The 21185-nt window shown below is 37.6% G+C and overlaps 1 protein-coding gene and 1 pseudogene across 1 annotated transcript in view; both read right to left on the reverse strand.

The window, feature by feature from the left end:
• Window positions 1-705: 705 nt before the first annotated feature.
• Window positions 706-21185, reverse strand: part of LOC123283953 (large ribosomal subunit protein uL15m-like) — a 70265-nt gene continuing 49785 nt past the window's right edge. The window contains 6 exon segments of the mRNA XM_070480911.1: window positions 706-3777; window positions 4277-4420; window positions 6882-7051; window positions 7651-7757; window positions 7759-7809; window positions 8678-9071. Coding sequence (XP_070337012.1) covers window positions 3440-3777; window positions 4277-4420; window positions 6882-7051; window positions 7651-7757; window positions 7759-7809; window positions 8678-9071 — 1204 coding nt within the window. The 3' untranslated portion in view covers window positions 706-3439.
• LOC139039814 (ligand-dependent nuclear receptor corepressor-like protein) lies at window positions 15124-16093 on the reverse strand (annotated as a pseudogene).

Here is a 21185-nt window from a genome sequence, read left to right on the forward strand (position 1 = left end):
AGCCAGTAGTTTTGTAAGAATTTGTTAGCTAACAATAGAAACCCCAATATAGGATTTGTAAATTTATATTTATACTAGAAGCTAAAACTTCATAATGCTTTATCTTGAAACTGTTGTGTAGCCTGGGTGTAGAGTTTCTCTTGCTACGGAAATGCAATTAATTTAGAATATACTTTCATATTTATTTTTCGGCTAGACTTTTCCTAGGTACAGTTGTGGTGGACACTGAAGCCACACCAACTGGATGGCACACATTTAGTGACAAATTCTTAGAGGAATCCCAGCTGGAGTCCAAGAAAAAAACAAAGACTTGTCTGTCAACTCCCTGTGTTTGTGGGTTTATATTTCAGCCAAGTTTTTCACTGAGGGTTAGTTTTACTGTAGGGGTTTCATTGTGAAACACGGATCCTTCAGGGTCCCAGTACAGAGTTCCTCTTCCTGTAGGGATAGTAAAACCCAATCCTCTAGGTTCTAGAGAAGCTCCCCACCCATCCTCACATACCCATCAACTTAGGGAAGCGGTACACCAGCCTCAGCACTGGATGCTCATTGAGCTTGTTCTGAACTCCTTCTTCTTTGTGGAAAACGAGGCATTGTGCTTTCCTTTATATGACCTCAATTTTGCAGGTACAAGAATGCTTGATATAATTTGTCTTGCATATCCAGGCGTTTACAGTGGAAGGTTTTTCAGATTAGCTACTCATGCACAGTGCCATGCCTTATTTTATTTTTTGTTATGAACAAAAAATGGTGCCTTTAGAAAACATAGATAAGCATGTGGAAAAGATACAAAATTTCCATAAACCAGACGTCTATATATTACATTTTGAAGAGTTTGATCGATAGATTTTCAATCTTTTTTACTATGTATTTGTTCAAATCATGATAAATATTTTTATTTTACCAAAATTAAGTAATATCAGACACAGTGCCTTCTAACTCTTTTTACTTAAAGATATTTCATGGCTATATTGTCCATGTTATTAAACACAACATTTATTAAATACTCATAACTTTTATTGCCTCTATTTTGTACTATTGGATTACTTCAAATATTTTCTGTTAGTCTTCTAATATTGGATGGTTATGTTTCAAATATTTCAAAATTAAAAGCAGATTTGTGATGATTATCTAAATATTTTCTGATGTGTGGTCTATGTTTCGGCTTATGGTACCTGCTTGATTTCTCTCCAAGGGGAGGTGGTTTTGTATTTTAATTAGGCATGCATCTTCATTATGCACATCAATTTATATAGAACTATTTTAACCCACCACCGAACTTGATTGTCGCGGTAGATGTGCTGCTTTAGTCAACTGGAAACAGAGTAGCTAAATCCCAGATACTCTGGAGTTGGACTGTCCAACACAGTAGCCATTAGCCACATTTGGCTATTGAACACTTGAAATGCAGATAGTCTGAATTGAGATATGCTGTAAAAGCCGGATTTTGAAAACTTAGTACAAAAAAAGAAGATCAAATATCTCATTACTAAGTGTACACTACGTACATATTGAAATGACAATACTTGGAAATATTGGCTTAACTAAAACAAATCATTAAAATTAATTTCACCCGTTTAGTCTTACTTTTATTTTTAGTGCTTAGGGGACTGCTGAAGGGCCAGATGGTGAATGGGAAGTTCCTTTTGATGGCCAAAGTACACAACTTTATTCCAAGTGGAGACAAAGGTTGGGGTTACAAGCTGAACAGGTGAAATCCAGTCACATTCGTCTCTCCATCTGACGTTGGGAATGGATCCACAGAATGGAGATGATGGTTTCACCCAAGTATTTTCACAATTAGGAGCTCCCTTATGAGATAAATGCATATCTAGCCAGGAAAATAGTCCATTTTTATTCTGGTCTCACGGATATGTACAGGAGAAGAAATTAATAGTAAAATGGTGTGTTCATACATTGTTGTAGACTTTCAAAATACATTTTTAAAACAACAATTTAATGAAACACATTTATAGCACTTTTTCCATTCTTGAAACTTCCAAAAGTGACTTTTTTCAGATTGAAAACAAAAATGAATTTGCCTCAACTTTTGTTATATTGTTACTAATGAGATCAGAGTGAAAATTATGTCTTAGAAACATAATATCTTAAACATAATAATGATAATCTTGAACATAATAAAGATAATATTAAACAGTTGTCTTAAATTTACCAAATAAATAGTTGTGCTATTATAAGATAATACTATTCCTATTGTTTCTCTCTTTCAGGATCATATATGTAACTTCAAAATTAAATCATCCCTTTTAATTCTCTTTTCCACGGCCCAATATTTTCTCACAGGACACAATGTGTTATCATCATCTACCCTAAGTCTATCCTATTGCATTAGTAAGAAAAACCAACTTAACAGCAGCAGCAACGGATCGACGAGTATCTAAAAGCTACGGTGCCTGGCAGCACATTGTGAAACCCTCTGCCATGTGCATTATGGGTACATCAGCCCTTTATGTTCTCACAGAAACATCTTTATATCTACAAGTTTTTGCTGCAACTATCTACTTTTGTTTTCTAGCGTAGTACCATTCAAACTGCAATACCTGTTTTCACTCCATTTTCCAGAATGCCTAGGTACAGTTTTTGAAAGCACATTTTAAAAAATGTACATTGAAAACTTCTATTATGATCTTTTTTTGAAGTAGTGCACCTTTTCTCAAGTATTTTTAATTATTTTATATTTATAAAAATATATTTTGTAAATATCAAGTACCCTATAAAATATATGTATATTATGTTATTTAAATAGAACCTAGAATACTTGACATTCAACAAATATATACTGAATGAATAACTTTTTTGATGACTTTGGCAGTCCTTAGTGGTTGGCTAATCAATTTCCATCCCCAAGGATGTTCTGCCTCTCCCATCTACCAACTGTAGAGGCAGGCATAGTTAAGTCTCAGTGCGTCAGCCTCATTGCCCTTAGAGGGAATCAAATGACACAGCTATGGATAATAAGATGTATATGAAAGTCTGCAAGGGGTGGTCAGGAGAAAACTTTTGCTTCCTTATGAACAGGGCAGCTATAGCTTGAACCATTCTCCCCGCTTCTTCCTGCCCTTTAAGGTTATTCTTACTGAAGCCATGGTGATCATCTTAGGGTCTTGGGGAGAGGCCCTGAGAATTGCAGATACAGAAACTGCAAGATTATTGAACTGCTGTGGCTATTACCATCACTACCAATTCTGCTTAGGTGATAAAAAATAAGAAAAAAACTCTAATTTGTTTAAGCCATTGCTAGGCAGAGTTTCCTTGATAATGACTATGATAATAAATAAGACAATGACCAAGATGAAAGTATTATTGAGAGCCAGGTTGTAGACATCACTCAAACACAGTGACCGCACCAATTCTTTGTTTTATCGCATTGCCTCCTTTTCCAGTCCTCTTTTCCAACTCTGCTTTCTTGGAAGGGAATTCACGAGCTGTAATACTTGAGGACATTCTCCTCTGTAGGTTTCAGGATTTTCTTATCTGCCATATTCACCACCCGTCCAGGAGCAAGACCAAAGAAAATCTGCCTTGGGTCCTTTCGAGTAGTAAGCACTTTGAAGAGTTCATCTTTAGTAACGTCAGGTAAAATATAACCATACTTCTGGGCGAGTTCAAGTCTTCCTTCAGGAAATTTGGCCGGATCCGCCAGGTCACCACGATTCTTTGCATCAGTATAATATGGCACCAGTGCTTCAGGTGGAAGCATTCGTTTTGGAATGGGTTGTCCACGCAGAAAGAATGGAACAGGTTTGCAGAGAATTTCTAAAACAATTTTTAAATTAAAAAAAGAGAAATGCAAATGTTGACTATTTTATTTACATGATGATTTTCTTTTAATAACGGTATTTTATAATCATTAATTTTTAAATATGACCAAGATGAGAACTTAATTCCAAGAACTTTTTTAATTAAATAAGCTTGTTTTAAGTAAACAAATGGAAATGCTTAATTTTCAAAAGTTTGTATCTTGAAAGTCAGAGTTACTCCTGGGTTACCAACCATTAGTGAGTTTCTAGACATAGGTAACATTGTATTTAAGCCCTGTGTTCAAAAACAAAAACAAAACCTTTTTATGACCTACTGGCTGAGGTCTATCAGAGGACAGAGCCCCACCAGCCACAGCACTAATAAGAAATCCTGAAACAGAAAACAGAGGTGTCGAAAGGGCAAGTCAAACAGCCATGAGGACTGTTACAATCCTCACATGCAGCCAGCATGAGACAAAGAGGGAGAGAAGAAAATGACTGCAGAGCAAGCTTACCCAGACTTCTGGGATCACAGAAGGCTGTAGTAACGACACCACCACTCTCTTCGATTGCAGCAATGGCTAGTTCCGAAGCCAACTGTACTTCAATATTAACTTTCGCCTTAAAGGTATCAGCACCGTGTAACACGTCAAAATAGTCTGTGAGTAGATAGCTTGGCTACAAGTAAATTAACTATGGCAAGCTTCCTTTTTACACTGTGTTTTCTCCTCCAAAATGCCCACAATGTAACAGCAATTCTACTTCAAAGACTTCTGCTTTGAGGTCCTATCAAATAACATCAAATTCTTTTACATTTTCTAGGCCCCCTTCTTTTACCAATTTTCCTTCCCTGTGAGCAGAGATGACTATATTTTCACTTGATGTATTTCGTAGACACCAATATAAGCACCCATTCCCAGTACTTCGGTAATAGTTGGCTGTTTAACCCTCCTAACAACCCTATGACAGAATTATTGCTAAACCAACTTCACAGATGGGGAAACTGAAGCACAGAAAGGTTAAATAACTTGCCCAAAATCACAAAGCTAGGATTCTAACCCAGACAGTCCAGCCACAGTATGTGTTCTTAACCACAACATTACGCTGTAGGATACAGATCATGACTTATCTTCCTATCCATCAATAAGCAAGAGGCCAAGAGAAGGTTAAAGAGGGGGACGAGTGGGCTAGAATCAGCGAAAGAATAAAATATCTGAGCTTTGGAGGGGTCACCCTCTCTAGGAAAAAAGTGAGCAAAGGACAACAGAAATTCACTTTGCATTCGTTATTGACTTTATTACAGCCTCTAAACTGACAGAAAATAAGTTTACCTTTCCCTACCATGGTCAACACTGAAAAATGTAGTCCTGAACTTTTTTAAGTTCTACTTTTGATCACTTCAGTTAGGATGTGCTATATTTTAATTTCAAAACAGATTCTGACAAAAATAAAAAGATGGCATCATTACCATTCTTTATGTAGTGATAAGAATTTTTTCCTATTTTGGTGTGGTTGAAACAAGCTGGCTCCCAATCAAGTTCCTTTTATTAATTATGAAGCTTTAATATATTTAAAAAATATTCCATCAATTCTAAGATACACTTTTTCCATCTATGATACCGACCTGCATTTTAATAATTATGGTACGTTTGACTCAATAAAGTAAGGTCTTGCCATATTATTTGTGATTTTTTTTTTTTCTGCTGAGGAAGATTCACCCTGAGCTAACATCTGTTGCCAGTCTTTCTCTATTTTGTCTGCGGGTTGCTGCCAGAGCATGGCCGTCGACGAGTGGTGTGGGTCTGTACCCAGGAACTGAACCCAGGCCACAGAAGGGGAGGGCGCCAAACTTAACCACTAGGCCACAGGGCCAGCCCCTATAATTTGTGCTTTTTTAATTACTATTCCATAGATTGCTTGACCACTCCCCATCCTTGGACATTGGGGTTAGTTTCAGTATTTTAAGTATTATAAAAGCATTTTTAGGAATGTCTTTCTATCAGTTAGGTTTATTTTGTTTTTCCTTGAAAACATATCTTTCCAAATTGGTAATTTTATGCTGAAGGATCAGAAAGTCTTATTATCCACTATTTACTACAAATCTGAAATCAATTTACAGAGCTGTAAACGATGTGGAACTGTACTTACACAACCACTGCCCTGGTGTCGTTTTCAGGATTATTTTTGTTAGTTTAATAGACACATACCTGTGAGTTGCTGGGATGCGCAGTTTAACAGCTGAAGAGGTCACGGATTTTTCCATGTCAATTTACATGTGCATTCCCTTATACACCCAGAGTAGGATACTGAGACTTAATCGCATATTTGGTAATCTATCTTCAAATCATCTTATTTGAAAATCCTTTATCCATAAGGTTTACTTTTTCAAAGGAATCTAAAAGGTTTTTCCGTAAACATATGCCTCCCTCTAGTGGACACTAAGTTACTCACACAGTTACATTACTGACAACAAGAAGGAGGAGTAGTTAATTAACAACACGTTTATTTGCTTATGAAATTCCTGGCCAACTTCTATAAATAGAAAAGTCCTTTACTGCGATTAGAATTGGATTTGATCCCTTTCCTCCATAAATACTGAGTTATTATCATGAGCCAATATTTCCAATATTGCAAACATAGGAATGAATCACAGTACCTGCTCTCAAAGAACTTACATCACACTGAGGAAGACAATGAAAAATAAATGCATTACTTAGTAATAAATATCAGGTGTTCATATATTCAAAGAAAAAAATACTTCGGGCAGAGTAATGCAGACAGAGTACGACTATGGGGGAAGCGGGTGGGGGCTGAGTGTTCCTTTATAAAAGAAAATCAAAAAAGACCTTTCTGATATTATCAGATCTGAACAGAGAACCAAAGGGAGGGAGGGAACAAGCTGAACGGACACACGGGAGAAGAGCATTCCCGGACCATGGGAACAGAGGCCCCTCGACGTCATCATGCTGGCTTTCTAAAACCACAACTGAGTATAAACACAATCACCACTATGTAATGGTTATAACAATTCAAAAGGGATAAAAACAAAGGAGGCAGAGTATAGATTATATGAAAATCAGAAATAGCCTCCTATCTAACTCCAAAAATACTAATCCAGACTTACCTCCTCTACCAGCTGGACACCATAATCCCTTTTATATGGCTGGATGGTCACACCTCTCCCATTGACAAGCTGGGTTAAGTCAATAGGCTGAGTAGGATCAACTCGACCCAAATCAATAAGATACTGCAGCCTGTTGAGACTCAAAGGCTGATACTGGCGTCTGAAGCTACAAAACAAGAAAGTAACAGTTGGAAAACTCAACTCTCTTGCTCTAAGTTCTCCAAATCAACTTAAAAGTTTTGTTCTCTATTTTCCTCCAACAATTTAGATGGTAACAAAATAAGACCCTCCTGACTACAACAGAAACGTTATACTGCTTGATTTTTGGTAATGAAACAAAACCAGTATTTCCTTTATTTTGCTAAAAATAATTTGCCTCTTAAGCATTTTACTTCACTCATTTACACAAATCAACAAACAAATTTGGGGAAAATTTAACCCACTATCTGAATTATGCATTAATGGAACTCAAAGTAACCATGGTAGTTGCCATTTATTGGGTAATCACAATGAGCCAGGTTTTTATATATATTATTGCTAAGCCTCTAAACAACCAGGAGAGCAGGCATCATTATCTCCATTTTGCAGGCTCAATGTCTGGGCTTTTTTCCCTACTATTCCAAACTAATGGCACGACTAAAGATACTTCAGAGGAACAGGGGCAAAAGTTTGCTTCAAAGTGACTATCAATTTCTACCAAGCTATTTTTTAGGTGATTCTCAGCGAAAAACAGGGCTTTCTACTTTAAAAAGCAGAACAACCTACCTATGTCCTTCATTAAACCCGTATTTTGGGATTCGTATGTAAAATGGAGTCTGGCCTCCCTCAAAGCCCAGTCGGGGCCGGGTTCCTCTCTGTCGTTCTCCTTTATCTGTCGCCTCTGCCACATCTTCTACCTCTTCTCCGCCCCCTCGGTCGTCTTTCCTAAAGGAAAGAACAAAGTTTTATGATCTACAGATGCCTTTTTATAAACTGTATCTCATCTTTTCGCTGTATATTTTTTGTTACACCATTTATTCATCCAACCAACCAGTACTAGCTAACACTACCTTGTGCCAAGCACTGTCCTAGCCGCTCTAGCGTCCAAACACTCTAAATCAGCATCTTTGCCTCTGAAGATGTACCTAATTCTTGCAACCAAAGTGCAAGCTGTGTTTCAAAGGCAAACTTCCAAGGATGGGATGGGGATAAGGATTCTACAACAGGCTCGAACGGAAAAAAACCTAGAGTTAAACATCCACAACAAACAAAGCTTACATGATAGTTCAGAAATTTTATTTTGGAATTGTAAATATGTCATTGCTACCCATATATTATTTTATTTAAAGATTAATTTTTAATAAAGAAAACATTTTTCTTAATTTACTTCCTGTCACTTCACGAAGGCAACGGACTGATTTTCAAAATTACAGTACGCCACCTAACAGCTTTTCTGGCTGTATTTAGTGATTTGAAGAGACATCTAACGGAATAAATCAATTCAACTCTTTCCCATGAAGCTATACTGGAAAAGTCCTTCATTTTAATTCCAATTTTGAACGGGACAATCATTTTGCAGTGCGACTTCGCTCCTACGCCCTAGCATAGTTATGCTTTTAAGTATAAACCGTATTACGAGTTGAGACCACGCGAGAAGATTTTCCTCTGCAGTTAAGGAGAACAGGGACTCAGAAACCCTACCTCCATCCCAATACCCTCTGGAATAAGCAGTCCCCGGAAAGCGCGGGCAGTGCAGGGCCGCTTCCATCGCCCCGTGCGCCAGCGCTTGCCCGCAACGCCACCAGCCACTTACCAGTTTCCTGGAGCCCGGATTCGGCTTTAAGTTGGCCAGGCTAACCCGGGGCAGGGTCCGGAGCAGGTCCCGAGCCCTGGACCCACGTGGTCTGGGACGCTGCTTTACGGCCGCGGCCCCGCCCCTGTCGCAGTGCCGCGAGCGCGCCAGCGCCCTGGACTCCGGCAGCGGCTTCGGAAGCTTTAGAAGATTGACATGTCGGTGTTGCTCTGCCTTTTTTTTTTTTGGTAAATTCGCTGCGGATGTCTTCATGGTTTGAGAGATCGTGGCTTGAGCCCGGGCTTGAACGTCCGGTGTTCTCTTCCGCCACAGCAAACGCGCACTGCAAACGCTGCAGTCTGCGATCCTCAAGAGGCAGTGTCTTCTCTGACCGCGCTGTGGAGAATGAGATAACCTGAGCGCAGAATTACTAATTTTGAATTTGGCTAATTAAACACAGTGAGATTAAACAATACTCAGAGTCCAGCTAGTAAAATGCCTGGCTAATACTAACCTGTGTAATGAAATTCAACCTACGCACTCCCATCAGTGTGCTTCTACGTGTACTGCACTGACCCACCGAGTCGCTGAGATAACGAACTTCACTGAGCTGCTGCTCGTGATGACAGGTGCCATAGGAGCGCTTGGCACGTGTCATCGCTGTGCTGTCAGCCTTATTCGATCAATCGCTTGTGGAGGTAGATGCTACTACCTTTTACGGACCGGGACGGTAAGGGTTGGCAAGGTCGGGTAGCTTAACCAAGGTCTCACAACAAGCGGCAGAGCCAGGACTCACACTTACACTGCCTCCTAGTAGAACAGTAGTGTTTCCTAGGATATAAAATTGAATATCTGTAGCATAGAATACATAACATTATTTTCAAGCTAAAAAATAGCTTCCCTATTTTTGTCTTAAGTGAATGTGGTATAGAAGACAAGGTTCCTTTCTTTTTCTTTCTCTTACTCTTTTTATATTTCACTTGTCTCGCTGGGGAGTTGTTCTTTCTGGTTCCTCTTAGTGATCACAAATAGTGAAGGAGAGAAATTTTTGGAGGGGAGCTACTTCTATGTTTAATTAAACCCTTTTCAACTTATTTTAAAACAAGTATAAAATACTACAGAAAGAAAAATTTGCATTCATGCTTTATTTAAGCAATATTTATGAGCAAGACACTGAAACTTGTTACTGAAAAATATACGTGGATGAAGTCAAACAAGATCTTGCTCCCACGTTGTTTGAAATCTAGTAGGACAGACTTTCCCAAATGGAGTATTTTATAAAAGTTAAAAAAAAAAAGTACGTCTCTTGTGGACCTAATAATGCAAATTCAAGAAAAATACAGATATATGAGTTCTATAAAACAATGTGAAGATAAAGTCCAGACTCTATTTAGAAGTACAAAATACTGAAAAAAAAAAAGCTAGTTCCTGCCTTTAAGAGGTTTTACTTCAATATATTTCATAATCTTTTCTTTAGAATTTTCATACTTCTGAGAGGAAAATTACAAAATATGTTGCAAAACGTGCCCTAATCTACAGAAATATATACAATTTTTTTCTCTACCTAGAAAATCGTTTGCATTAAGTAATGAACTTTCGGATGAGTGTTAACACCAATAATGTTTCTCATGGAAAAAATGTGTATTGAATAGATGAGATACAGGAAATAAAAAACAATGTGCTGCATTTCTTGCAAGTAGATGCTCTTTGTTGTGTAGGTTATATAATGTTATTGGTGAACATCCGTTAATAATAGTGGAAATAATTGTTTGTAGTTAACTGTAGGCCGTTTGTTTATCCCATATCCAACATGTTGATGAAGCATATAAAACTGTCAAAATAATTTAATGAGTTTCATCTGTGTTTTAAGAATGTAGGTTAAGGTGTGTGGTGAATAAGTCATCAACCCTTACCTGAAGCCTATAGTTTTACAGCATCATTGTCATTGCATGATAATACTTATTAAGCACCCACCTGCTGGGGGTGTTGTGCTACACTCTGTTTAAATGATGTTAATGAGACCTTGCCATAAGAAAACATCTCAACGAGAGATTTAAAGTCCATCCTAATTCCAGTCCCAGTTGATAGTGACTACTGAATCATTATGTAAAAAGAATAAAACAAGCCCTGTAAAGATGGTGTAATTTGAAGTTCCTTGGGAAGGCCTCTTTCTCACACACTCCCAAATAATTTTCCCCTACCTATCCCAGTGCCTTAACAGTCTGCCAACAGAGATGAATTCTTTTGAGCTCATTATTTAGAGTTAAAATTCTCAAGGTGGGTAGAGAATGAGAGAGGGGGATGAAAATAAAAGGGGATAAATTTATCACATGAGGTACTTGGTATGAACCATAATACTAATACACCGTGAAGTGAAGCATCTGATCAATTTAACCCTCTGTTTCTGAGATTAAAAAACAAAAACATGCATATAAAACTCTCCCATCTAATCTCCCTAAATGAGATCACACATTAAATAATATTTGGCAGGGATGGGAACAGGAGGAGGAAGGGAATTTCAGTTATTAGATTATTACTGATCTTTACCATGAGCCAAAACCAAATCATTTTTATTTTTTATTTATTTATTTATTTTTTAAATTTAAGTGCAAAAGCATTGAAGAGCTTTACTACAAATTACAACCTAGAAACACGTTAACTGAACAATTAAAATTCATACAATCAGATTTAGATATATAACAACACAAAGTAGGAAGAGAATTACAGTACATTTACAACACAAGACAGATACATGAATTCATTAGAAAATACTGTAATAAATAATTCATGAATTATAGAGCAATTGATTTATGCATAAATATAACTAATTGCCTAACAATCAGTTTATATTAACAAAATCTGTCAAAATCAAGGCAGCCAGAGTTTTACTAAATTACTGCGACAATGGAAATACTGCCATTAAAAAACAAATACAAGTATTTGTACTGTAAACAACTAAAAAAATCAGTCTCACTAAAGTTAGTATACAATATAAAATTATCATTAGCTACCAGAAATGGTTTAAACAACTTTACTGAGCAGGAGTTTTCTAAAAACAGAGGCACTGTTTTTCCTTTGCCTTCTTTTTTTTTCTTTTTTTAAAATATAAAATACTTGAGGAACATTCAAATAAGTACAAAGCACATAATGGTTGCTTTCACCTTCATTAAAAGTCTGCTGAAACTGGATTTTTCAGAAAATAATTAATAAGTAATAACTGGTAACTAAATTTATAAAGTACTTTGAAAGTTTAACATAGAGAATATCTTAATGGAATCACTGGGGGGGAAGAGGAACCATAAATTTCCCTGCCTTTCCAAGTTTGTATAATCAAAAGGGAACTCAATAACTAGAAACATTTTGTTTCTTTTAAAAGTTAGGAGTTCATCATTACCTACAAACTATCAAAAAATGTTTAATTTACTATTTCTGACCAAAAATAAATAATACAAGTACTAAAACGCTGCAAATTAACTATAATATTACCTATAAAACTACTGAGCACTGTGAAGTCAATAGCAAAATGATCCCTGATTTTATGAATCCTGTCAAGTTTTTGGTCAGGTCATCTTTTAAATGATATAAAAGTGTTCTGTAAGTATCCCTTTACTATAAACTTCTCAATCAATTTATTAATGTAAATATAGTGTGAGGAATAAAAAAGCTCAATACAATATAAATATTATGTAATGCCTTCAAGCCCCCAAATTTTTGCAAGTAAAATTCTGTATAAAGAGGTCAATAAAATTGTGTTGAAACATTAACTTTGCTTTTCACTGGGGGCGCGGGGGGCGGGGAGGGGAAATATATTAAATCATCCAAGTTCTGGCCCCCACAAAATATGGCTTAATTCTTTAAAAAGAAAGATGACCCTGACATCTGCTGTTTTGCAATCTATTATGTATACTTTCTTGGGGGAATAAAAAAGAGCGAGAGGATTCATACCCTAGCATGCAGGTAACATTAATTGCTGAAGAGGGTTCAGTATGGATCGAAGAGACCAAATATCTACTTGGTTGTGTATTTTCCTCTCTTCAGTTTCCTTATACATATGTAAGCAGTTTTTCAATGTAATAGCTGAAAATCTCTTTAGTATTACATGTATATGTGATTATTAGATACACACAAACACAAGTGTAAAAACACAAGTATTTGACAAGGTGCACTTATTTTTTAAATTCAGCTTTAAGTATTCCTTTTGGACTTAGGAAAACTGGCTTAGAAAAATGATCAGAACCTGACTTTTAACAGAGCAAAGGGGCACTCGGAGAAGTGTGAACATATGAAGCAAATCCCCAATCTTTATATGGAGGTACATGCTTTATAACATTTTACCACTAAAACGGCATACTCCATAAATCCAACATGGATACTCTGAACCACATTTTAAAACTGCTATATAAAAATTACTGGTCTCTTTTATGAGGCTAGTAAAAGTTAAAATGCACTGCCCAGCTTCTAACTGCCCAATTAGTAGAGTTTACATTACTGAAAGTTCAAAACAGCTTCAGTGTTAAATATTTGTAAATCCATTTAAGACCCTGAACAAACTGCAAATTTGGTTATTACCAAAATGATAATGTATCGCCCACCAAAATGAAATCTGTAATTCATTTTGATAAACTGAAAATGTTTTGAAATGTCACAGCAGCAAATATACTATAGTTACACTGAGGTTTTTCAATAGTAGGAGTCTATCACAATCCTTAAAATTTAAAGTAGTCATAACATCAACTAACCAGCACATTTAAACCAAAATGATCATTCTCAAGCTTTGTCTGTGCACATTATAAACATGCTCTAAGTTGCATTGCAACTTTCTTTTCTAATCTTACGCATGAGCTTATTTTTCAAATGAAAAACAAAATTAAATTATTTTAATAATTAAATTTAAATTACTTTTTGTTCTTAGTATTCCATCTTATGTTAAAGGATTTTATAGCTCCTGGGGTTAACAATGTGTCAGTTTTTTTCAAAAAGTGTATACCTTATAAACCCCAACTTCCTGCTAAAACAACTATTAAATGATAAATATTAAATTTCATTATACATATCATTTAAGGTTTTCTTGTCTATTCCTGGTGGATGCACTTGAGTGCATTTCATATTCATATTCTATATTCATAGAATGCACTGTAGTGTCCTAATACTGTATATATTAATTTTTCTTAGTATGGAGATAGCTGCGTATTTAAACTCTGATTGGTTGTTTGACGTACTTACAGTAACGGTAAGTATGTTAGGTAAAAATGTTTAAAAACTATTAATAGCATATTTCCATTATAAGATGGTTTAACTGAATGGCTGGGGTGGTCTTTCACCTATAAAAATGTTTCACTTGACAATTACTTGTTTTCCCACAACGCTTTATGCTATTGACTACTAAAGAAAACCTCAATCTTTTTCACCTATTTATACAAGGATTAAATACAAACTATCAGAATTAAGTAAGCAACTATATAATTCTGTCCACAGTGAAAACCCTGAATAAAACTTTTTTTCAAAAGGCATGTAAGTGGTTTTTGAACTGCAAACTTTCATGTCTCCTGTCAGAGTGAGCATCTGTAATTCCCACGTGTGTGTATACAGACACACAAACACACACCTGTGCACACACACACACACAAACACACGCACATACACACGTACAAACACTTTCCTAACAAGTAATCTACACAGGCTTGCTGCTGTTTTTGCAGCTGCCAGTCCCTGAATCTGTCATACTATATAACCCAGTGTCTGGTACTCGGAGTTTCTTCGGAGGAGGAGTCTTCAGTGTTCCAGACCTTTCTTCTACCTTGTATTCTAAAGTGCCCTGAGGTACCCCATAAATTCCTTGTGCTTTGGAAGCACTCATTTTTCCACTCATTACCATTGCAATAGCCTCTTCCATTATTTCATGATCATACTGCCGATAACGGCCACGGTTTTTCCTGGGCTGCTTATTATCTTTTCGATCCAATCCATCTTCAGTATTTTCAGAGGTTCCATCAACTGTTCCATTTTTAGAATTAAGACACAAAGGAGAGAGGTCCCCGGGTAGAAAGTAAGAGTCAACACTTGAGTGAGTTACGGGCCCAGAACATTCTATTTTCTTCTGTTTAGGGAGTATATTTTTCAGTTTTTGGAGAGCTGATCCTTCTAGGACTGGAGAGGTTTTGGAAACTTGATACATAACATCCAGCAGACCAGGACCATCAGGTTGTGGTTTTGAAACAGAACTTACTCGTAGTTGAGGAATTTTTAACTGTACAGTAGGATGTGAAGTTTCATATTGTAGGCTTTCATTTTTTTCTTTAAATTGAGCAACCATCTTCTGTAGAGTTAACTGATGGAGGTAACTGGAAGCTGTTGGGAATCTTAATCCTGAGGTTTCAAGTAGATTGAGTTTACTTTTTTCTGTGCGCTCTGCTTGAGCTCTTGCCCACAGGGCTACTTTTTGCAGCACTGCACAAGTTTCTTCACTGTCTTTATATGAGTAACTATCATTGAAATCTCGAGTTTTGTTTTTAAAAGATGCAGGCTTCCCTGCTGGTAAGGCTTCTAAGTGGAGAAGTAAAGTTTTTTGAGGTATGCCTGCTTTATTTCTGTCCAGTGCTCCAGACTGAATGTCTTTCAAAGCTTTTGAGAGCAAACCATCTGCAAACTCAGCACTTCTTTCCACATAGTCCTCTCTGTTTCTCTGTAGTCTCCCAGCCATTGAATTTTCAGAAGGATCGCATATGGACGACTCTTCAGATTTTATGCTGGTTTTCTTTGTAGAGAGATCTAACACTCCATCCCCTTGCTGAGTATTTTGTTCTTGCATTCGATTCACAGTGAGGTCTAAGGGGCCTTCCTGTTCTTCCTGAAGGGAGTTTTCTGCTTGATTCATTTGAATACTTTTACATATTAGACTTGGTCCAATTGAACCATTTCTATTCTCTTGAATTTTACCACTTTTTGAAATATACTCAATTGCAAACTGACGTATCATCTTTTTCATTAATTCCTGAGCAACTAGGGGAATGTTAGGATCACAGTTCTGAGGAAGGTCTTTCTTTCGAAAGAGTGCATTTAGGTAATTTTCTGCTTGGCATTCAGTCTTTTCAGTGTTGGACTGGCCCTGAGATGATAGTTCCTCTGTTGGCGTTGACTGTGAAGAATCAAGAGATGGTAGACAATCCTTCAAATAAACTCAGGTCTCTTCGTAGCCGTGGTCCATAAAGCCCTTCTAAAATACTCTCAAAACCTACACAGTGCATGAGACGGTGGCGCCAAGACTCGAGTTCCCGCCGGCATCCTCTCCTCTCCGCCGCGCACCGAGGGCTCCGGCACCGGGCGGCGAGGGCAGCGGCCACTCTCTCTCTTCCCTTGTCCATCCGCGTCCCGCGTCCCGTGTCCCGCGCCCTCATTTACATACGAGCGGCGCAGGCACGAGGCAGGGGCGCGAGCCCCGGAGCGCCAAAAACAAATCATTTTAAGAATGAGACCAAGAATGGACTCATTTTGTAATGATCAAAGTTGAGGAGCAGAAAACAACCAGAGATGTGCGGGAGGAAGCCAGGGGCAGGAGGGCAGTGAATCCCTTTGATACTGGGAGAAAACCAATTCCGAGAGAGCCAATCAGAGGGCACGGGAAGGGGCTGGAAATAAATGTCACCTCGACAAAACCTACCCAGTTGTATCAAAGCTTGGCCCTGACTTCAAGGCCTTCATTCACAGCTAAATAGTTTCTGTTTTAATTTTATTAAAGTATACTAACGCATACATTTGTTATGAAAAAAATCAAGTCATACAAAATAATAATGAGGAACAAAAGTTCTCCACAGGTAATTACTTTTCACTTTTTTTTTTTATTTCTTCCGGGGACTGCCTCCATATTTATAAATTAAAGGATCTCAATCACTAATTGTTTTATCAACTTTTGACATTGTGGATTCACTTATCTTATGACAGGTGAGGATTTAGATTAAATTTAAACTATTTCCTCTTAGTATTTTAGTTATTTTATGATAAACCGTATAATTTAAATAAGGTAAGTACTTCAAACATCTGTTTTTTGGATTTTCAACTGTCAAAATTATACATTAGCTCCTCACTCTGTGCGAGATGAAGATACTCACACACCTAACCTCTCACACTTCTTTGCTCCTTCTACTTGCCAACTTCTGTTAGCTATATATTTTCTTTAACATTGTTATAGATTATAATGTACTTATACACTTTAAGTGATCATTTAGGGTAAATAAGAAGCTACAACAATTACTGTATTTGCTCTCTCTAGAACACTTTTCATTATTGCCCTCTTTCCTGGCCACAAAGAACTGGCTTTCAGGCTGACAAGCTTTCTTTAAATTCATGATCACAAACCTTAAGCCGGTCATCCTTTTCCAGGGTTTTAGAAAACTTACTTTTTCGCTCTCCGCGATGACTATTTTGTATGTTCTCTCTTGGCCAATGATTTTCCTTTATACTTCAGAAAAAAGTCACAAGATAGGGAATTTCTCCCACATCCCACCACAAAATGTACAATCCTTCCTACAACTGCATTTATCTTCTGCATCATAGTAAAGAGAAGGAAGTGGCTTTTCCTCTGTTAATGTTCAGTCTTTCCAGCTGCGATCTGGACTCCTACGTCTGCCACCTAGTTAGGGGTTTAGTTGTTTTCCGTATCCCCTCTCTTTACTGCATCATCAATCTCTCCTCAGGCTGGATGGTCTCTTCATCATAAAAAATGTTGTAATATCGCTCATCTTAAAAAAACAAAGACAAAACACCACTTTTCTTTACCCCGTAATCCCTCTAGCTGAGCCTATTTCTCTGCTTGCTTTCATAGCAAAACTTCTTGAGAGTTCTACGTGGACTCTCTTTTCCTCCTCTTTGATTCATATGTTTTCCTATGAATAACCTCCATATTGCCAAATCTGATAAGAAATGCAAATCAAAATCACAATTGAGATATCACCCACAAATGTTAGGATGACTATTACCAAAAAACAGAAAATGGCAAGTGTTGGCAAGGATGTGGAGAAACTGGAACCCTCGTACACTGTTGGTGGGAATGCAAAATGGTGCAGCCACTATGGAAAACAGTATGGAGGTTCCTCAAAAAATTAAAAGTAGGGGCTGGCCCGGTGGTGTAGTGGTTAAGTTCAGCTCTCTCCGCTTCTGCAGCCCAGGTTTGCAGGTTCAGATCCTGGGTGCAGACATTCACCGCTTGTCAAGCCATGCTGTGGTAGCAACCCACATATAAAATAGAGGGAGATTGGCACAGATGTTAGTTCAAGGCCACTCTTCCTCAAGCACAAAGGGGAAGATTGGCAGCAGATGTTAGCTTAGGGCCAGTCTTCCTCAAAAAAAAGAAAAATTAAAAATAGAGGCTGGCCTGGTGGTACAGTGGTGAAGTTATTCGCTCCGCTTTGGCGGCTGGGGTTTCATGGGTTCAGATCCCAGGTGTGGGCCGACACACCATTCATCAAGCCACTCTGTGGTGGCATCCCACGTACAAAAAATAGAGGAAGATTGGGGCCAACCCGATGGCATAGTGGTTAAGTTCGTGTGCTCCACTTTGGCGACCTGGGGTTCGGAGGTTCAGATCCTGGACATGGACCTAGTGCCATTCGTCTAGCCACACTGTGAAAGCATCCCACATACAGTAGAGGAAGATTAGCACAGATGTTAGCTCAGCGACAATCTTCCTCAAGCAAAAAGAGGAAGATTGGCAACAGGTGTGTTAGCTCAGGGTCCATCTTCCTCACCAAAAACAACCACATTAAAATAGGCTACCACATGATCCTGCAATTCTACTCCTGGGTATATATGCAAAGACTTGAAATTAGGATTGTGAAGAGATATCTACACTCCCACATTTATTGCAGCATTATTCACAATAGTCAAGATAGAGAAACAACTCAAATGTCCATCAATAGGCAAGTGGATAAAGAAAATGAGGAAAGTGTGGGATATACACACAATTAAACATTATTCAAACTTAAAAATTAAGGAAATACTACCATTTGTAAAAGCATAGATGGACCCGGAAGATATTATGCTAACTGAATACCATTCACAATCGCAACAAAAAGAATAAAATACCTCGGGGTAAATTTAACCAAGGAAGTGAAGGACCTATATAATGAAAATTGCAAGGCCTTTCTGAGAGAATTGGATGACGACATAAGGAGATGGAAAGACATTCCATGTACATGGATGGGAAGAATAAACATAGTTAAAATGTCCGTTCTACCTAAAGCAATCTACAGATTCAACGCTATCTCATCAGAATCCCAATGACATTCTTTACAGAATTAGAACAAAGAATCCTAAAATTTATATGGGGCCACAAAAGACCCCGAATTGCTAAAGCAATCCTGAGAGAAAAGAACAAAACGGGAGGCATCACAATCCCTGACTTCAAAATTTACTACAAAGCTACAGTAATCAAAACAGCATGGTACTGGTACAAAAACAGGTGAACAGATCAATGGAATAGAATTGAAAGCCCAGAAATAAAACCACACATCTATGGACAGCTTACCTTCGACAAAGGAGCTGAGTGCATACAACGGAGAAAAGAAAGTCTTTTCCAAAAATGGTGCTGGGAAAACTGGAAAGCCACATGTAAAAGAATGAAAACTGACCATTCTTTTTCACCATTCACTAAAATAAACTCAAAATGGATCAAAGACCTAAAGGTGAGACCTGAAACCATAAGGCTTCTAGAAGAAAACGTAGGCAAGTACACTCTCTGACATCAGTATTAAAAGGATCTTTTCGGACACCATGTCTTCTCAGAGAAGGGAAACAATAGAAAGAGTAAACAAATGGGACTTCAGACTAAAGAGCTTCTTCAAGGCACATAAAACAGGATTGAAACAAAAAAACAACCCACTAACTGGGAAAAAATATTTGCAAGTCATATATCTGACAAAGGCTTGATATCCATAACATATAAGGAACTCTCACAACTCAACAACAAAAAATCAAACCACCCGATCAAAAAATGGGCTGCAGACATGAACAGACATTTCTCCAAAGAAGATATACAGATGGCTAATAGGCACATGAAAAGACGCTCATCATCGCTGATCATCAGGAAAATGCAAATGAAAACTACACTGAGATATCAACTTACACCCATTAGAATGACAAAAATATCTAAAGCTAATAGTAACAAATGTTGGAGAGGTTGTGGAGAGAAAGGAACCCTCATACACTGCTGGTGGGAATGCAAACTACTGCAGCCACTATGGAAAACAGTATGGAGATTCCTCAAAAAACTAAAAATAGAACTACCATACGATCCAGCCATTCCACTACTGGGTATCTATCCAAAGAGCTTGAAGTCAGCAATCCCAAAAGTCCTATGCACCCCAATGTTCACTGCAGCATTATTTACAATAGCCAAGACATGGAAGCAACCTAAGTGTCCATCCACAGATGAATGGATAAAGAAGTTGTGGTATATATATACAATGGAATACTACTCAGCTGCAAAACAGAACAAAATCATCCCATTTGCAACAACATGGATGGACCTTGAGGGAATTACGTTAAGTGAAATAAGCCAGTTAGAGAAGGATAATCTCTGTATGACTCCACTCATAGGAGGAATTTAAAAATGTGGACAAAGAGAACAGATTAGTGGCTACCAGGGGAAAGGTGGGGTGGGGGGCGGGCACAAAGGGTGAGATGGTGCACCTACAACACGAATGACAAACATTAATGTACAACTGAAATCACACAAGATTGTAACCTATCATTAACTCAATAAAAAAAAAGATATTATGCTAACTGAAACAAGTCAGTCACAGAATGACAAATATAGCATGATTTCTCCTATAGGAGGTATCTAAAATAGTCAAACTTAGACAAGCAGAAAATAGATTGGTGGTTGCCAGGGGACGGGAGTGGGGAAAATGGAGAGTTGTTGTTCAGCATAAAGTTTTAGTTATGCAGGATACATAAGTTCTAGAGACCTACAACATTATAAACTTAAGAGGATAAGTCTTATGTTAAATGTTCTTCCCACACACACACACAAAAGCAAAGGGACGTAAGAAATCTTTTGGAGGTGATGGATATATTTATTACCAGGATTGTGGTGATGGTATCATGGGTGTAAGCATATTGTCCAACTTCATCACAATGTATACATTAAATATGTACAATTTTTTAATGTTAATTATACCTCAATAAAGCTGAAAAAAATATAAATTCTCTGTTCTCTTAAATGAGTTCTTAGCAGCATTCAAAGCAGTTGAGCACTTGCTCCTTGAAATACTTTTCTTGTTGGGTTTCTGGATAGCCCATGCTTCTCTCACTTTTAGTGGCTCCTCTTATACTATCTAACCCCTAAATGTTGAAATCTATTTTTCCTATGCAGGTGATGGGGTTCAGGGCATGCCCCCCCCCACCCCTGCAAGATGCACCACTCTGGTATGTGGATTATTTCAAGCTGAAGAAAATAAAGGCTCAGAAGACTCAGGAAGAACATTCCACCTTCTCCCCAACTGCCTAAAAGAAATTTAAAATAAAGGCCAGTCCC

The sequence above is a fragment of the Equus asinus genome, chromosome 12 (genome assembly GCF_041296235.1).
Source record: "Equus asinus isolate D_3611 breed Donkey chromosome 12, EquAss-T2T_v2, whole genome shotgun sequence".
NCBI lineage: Eukaryota > Metazoa > Chordata > Mammalia > Perissodactyla > Equidae > Equus > Equus asinus.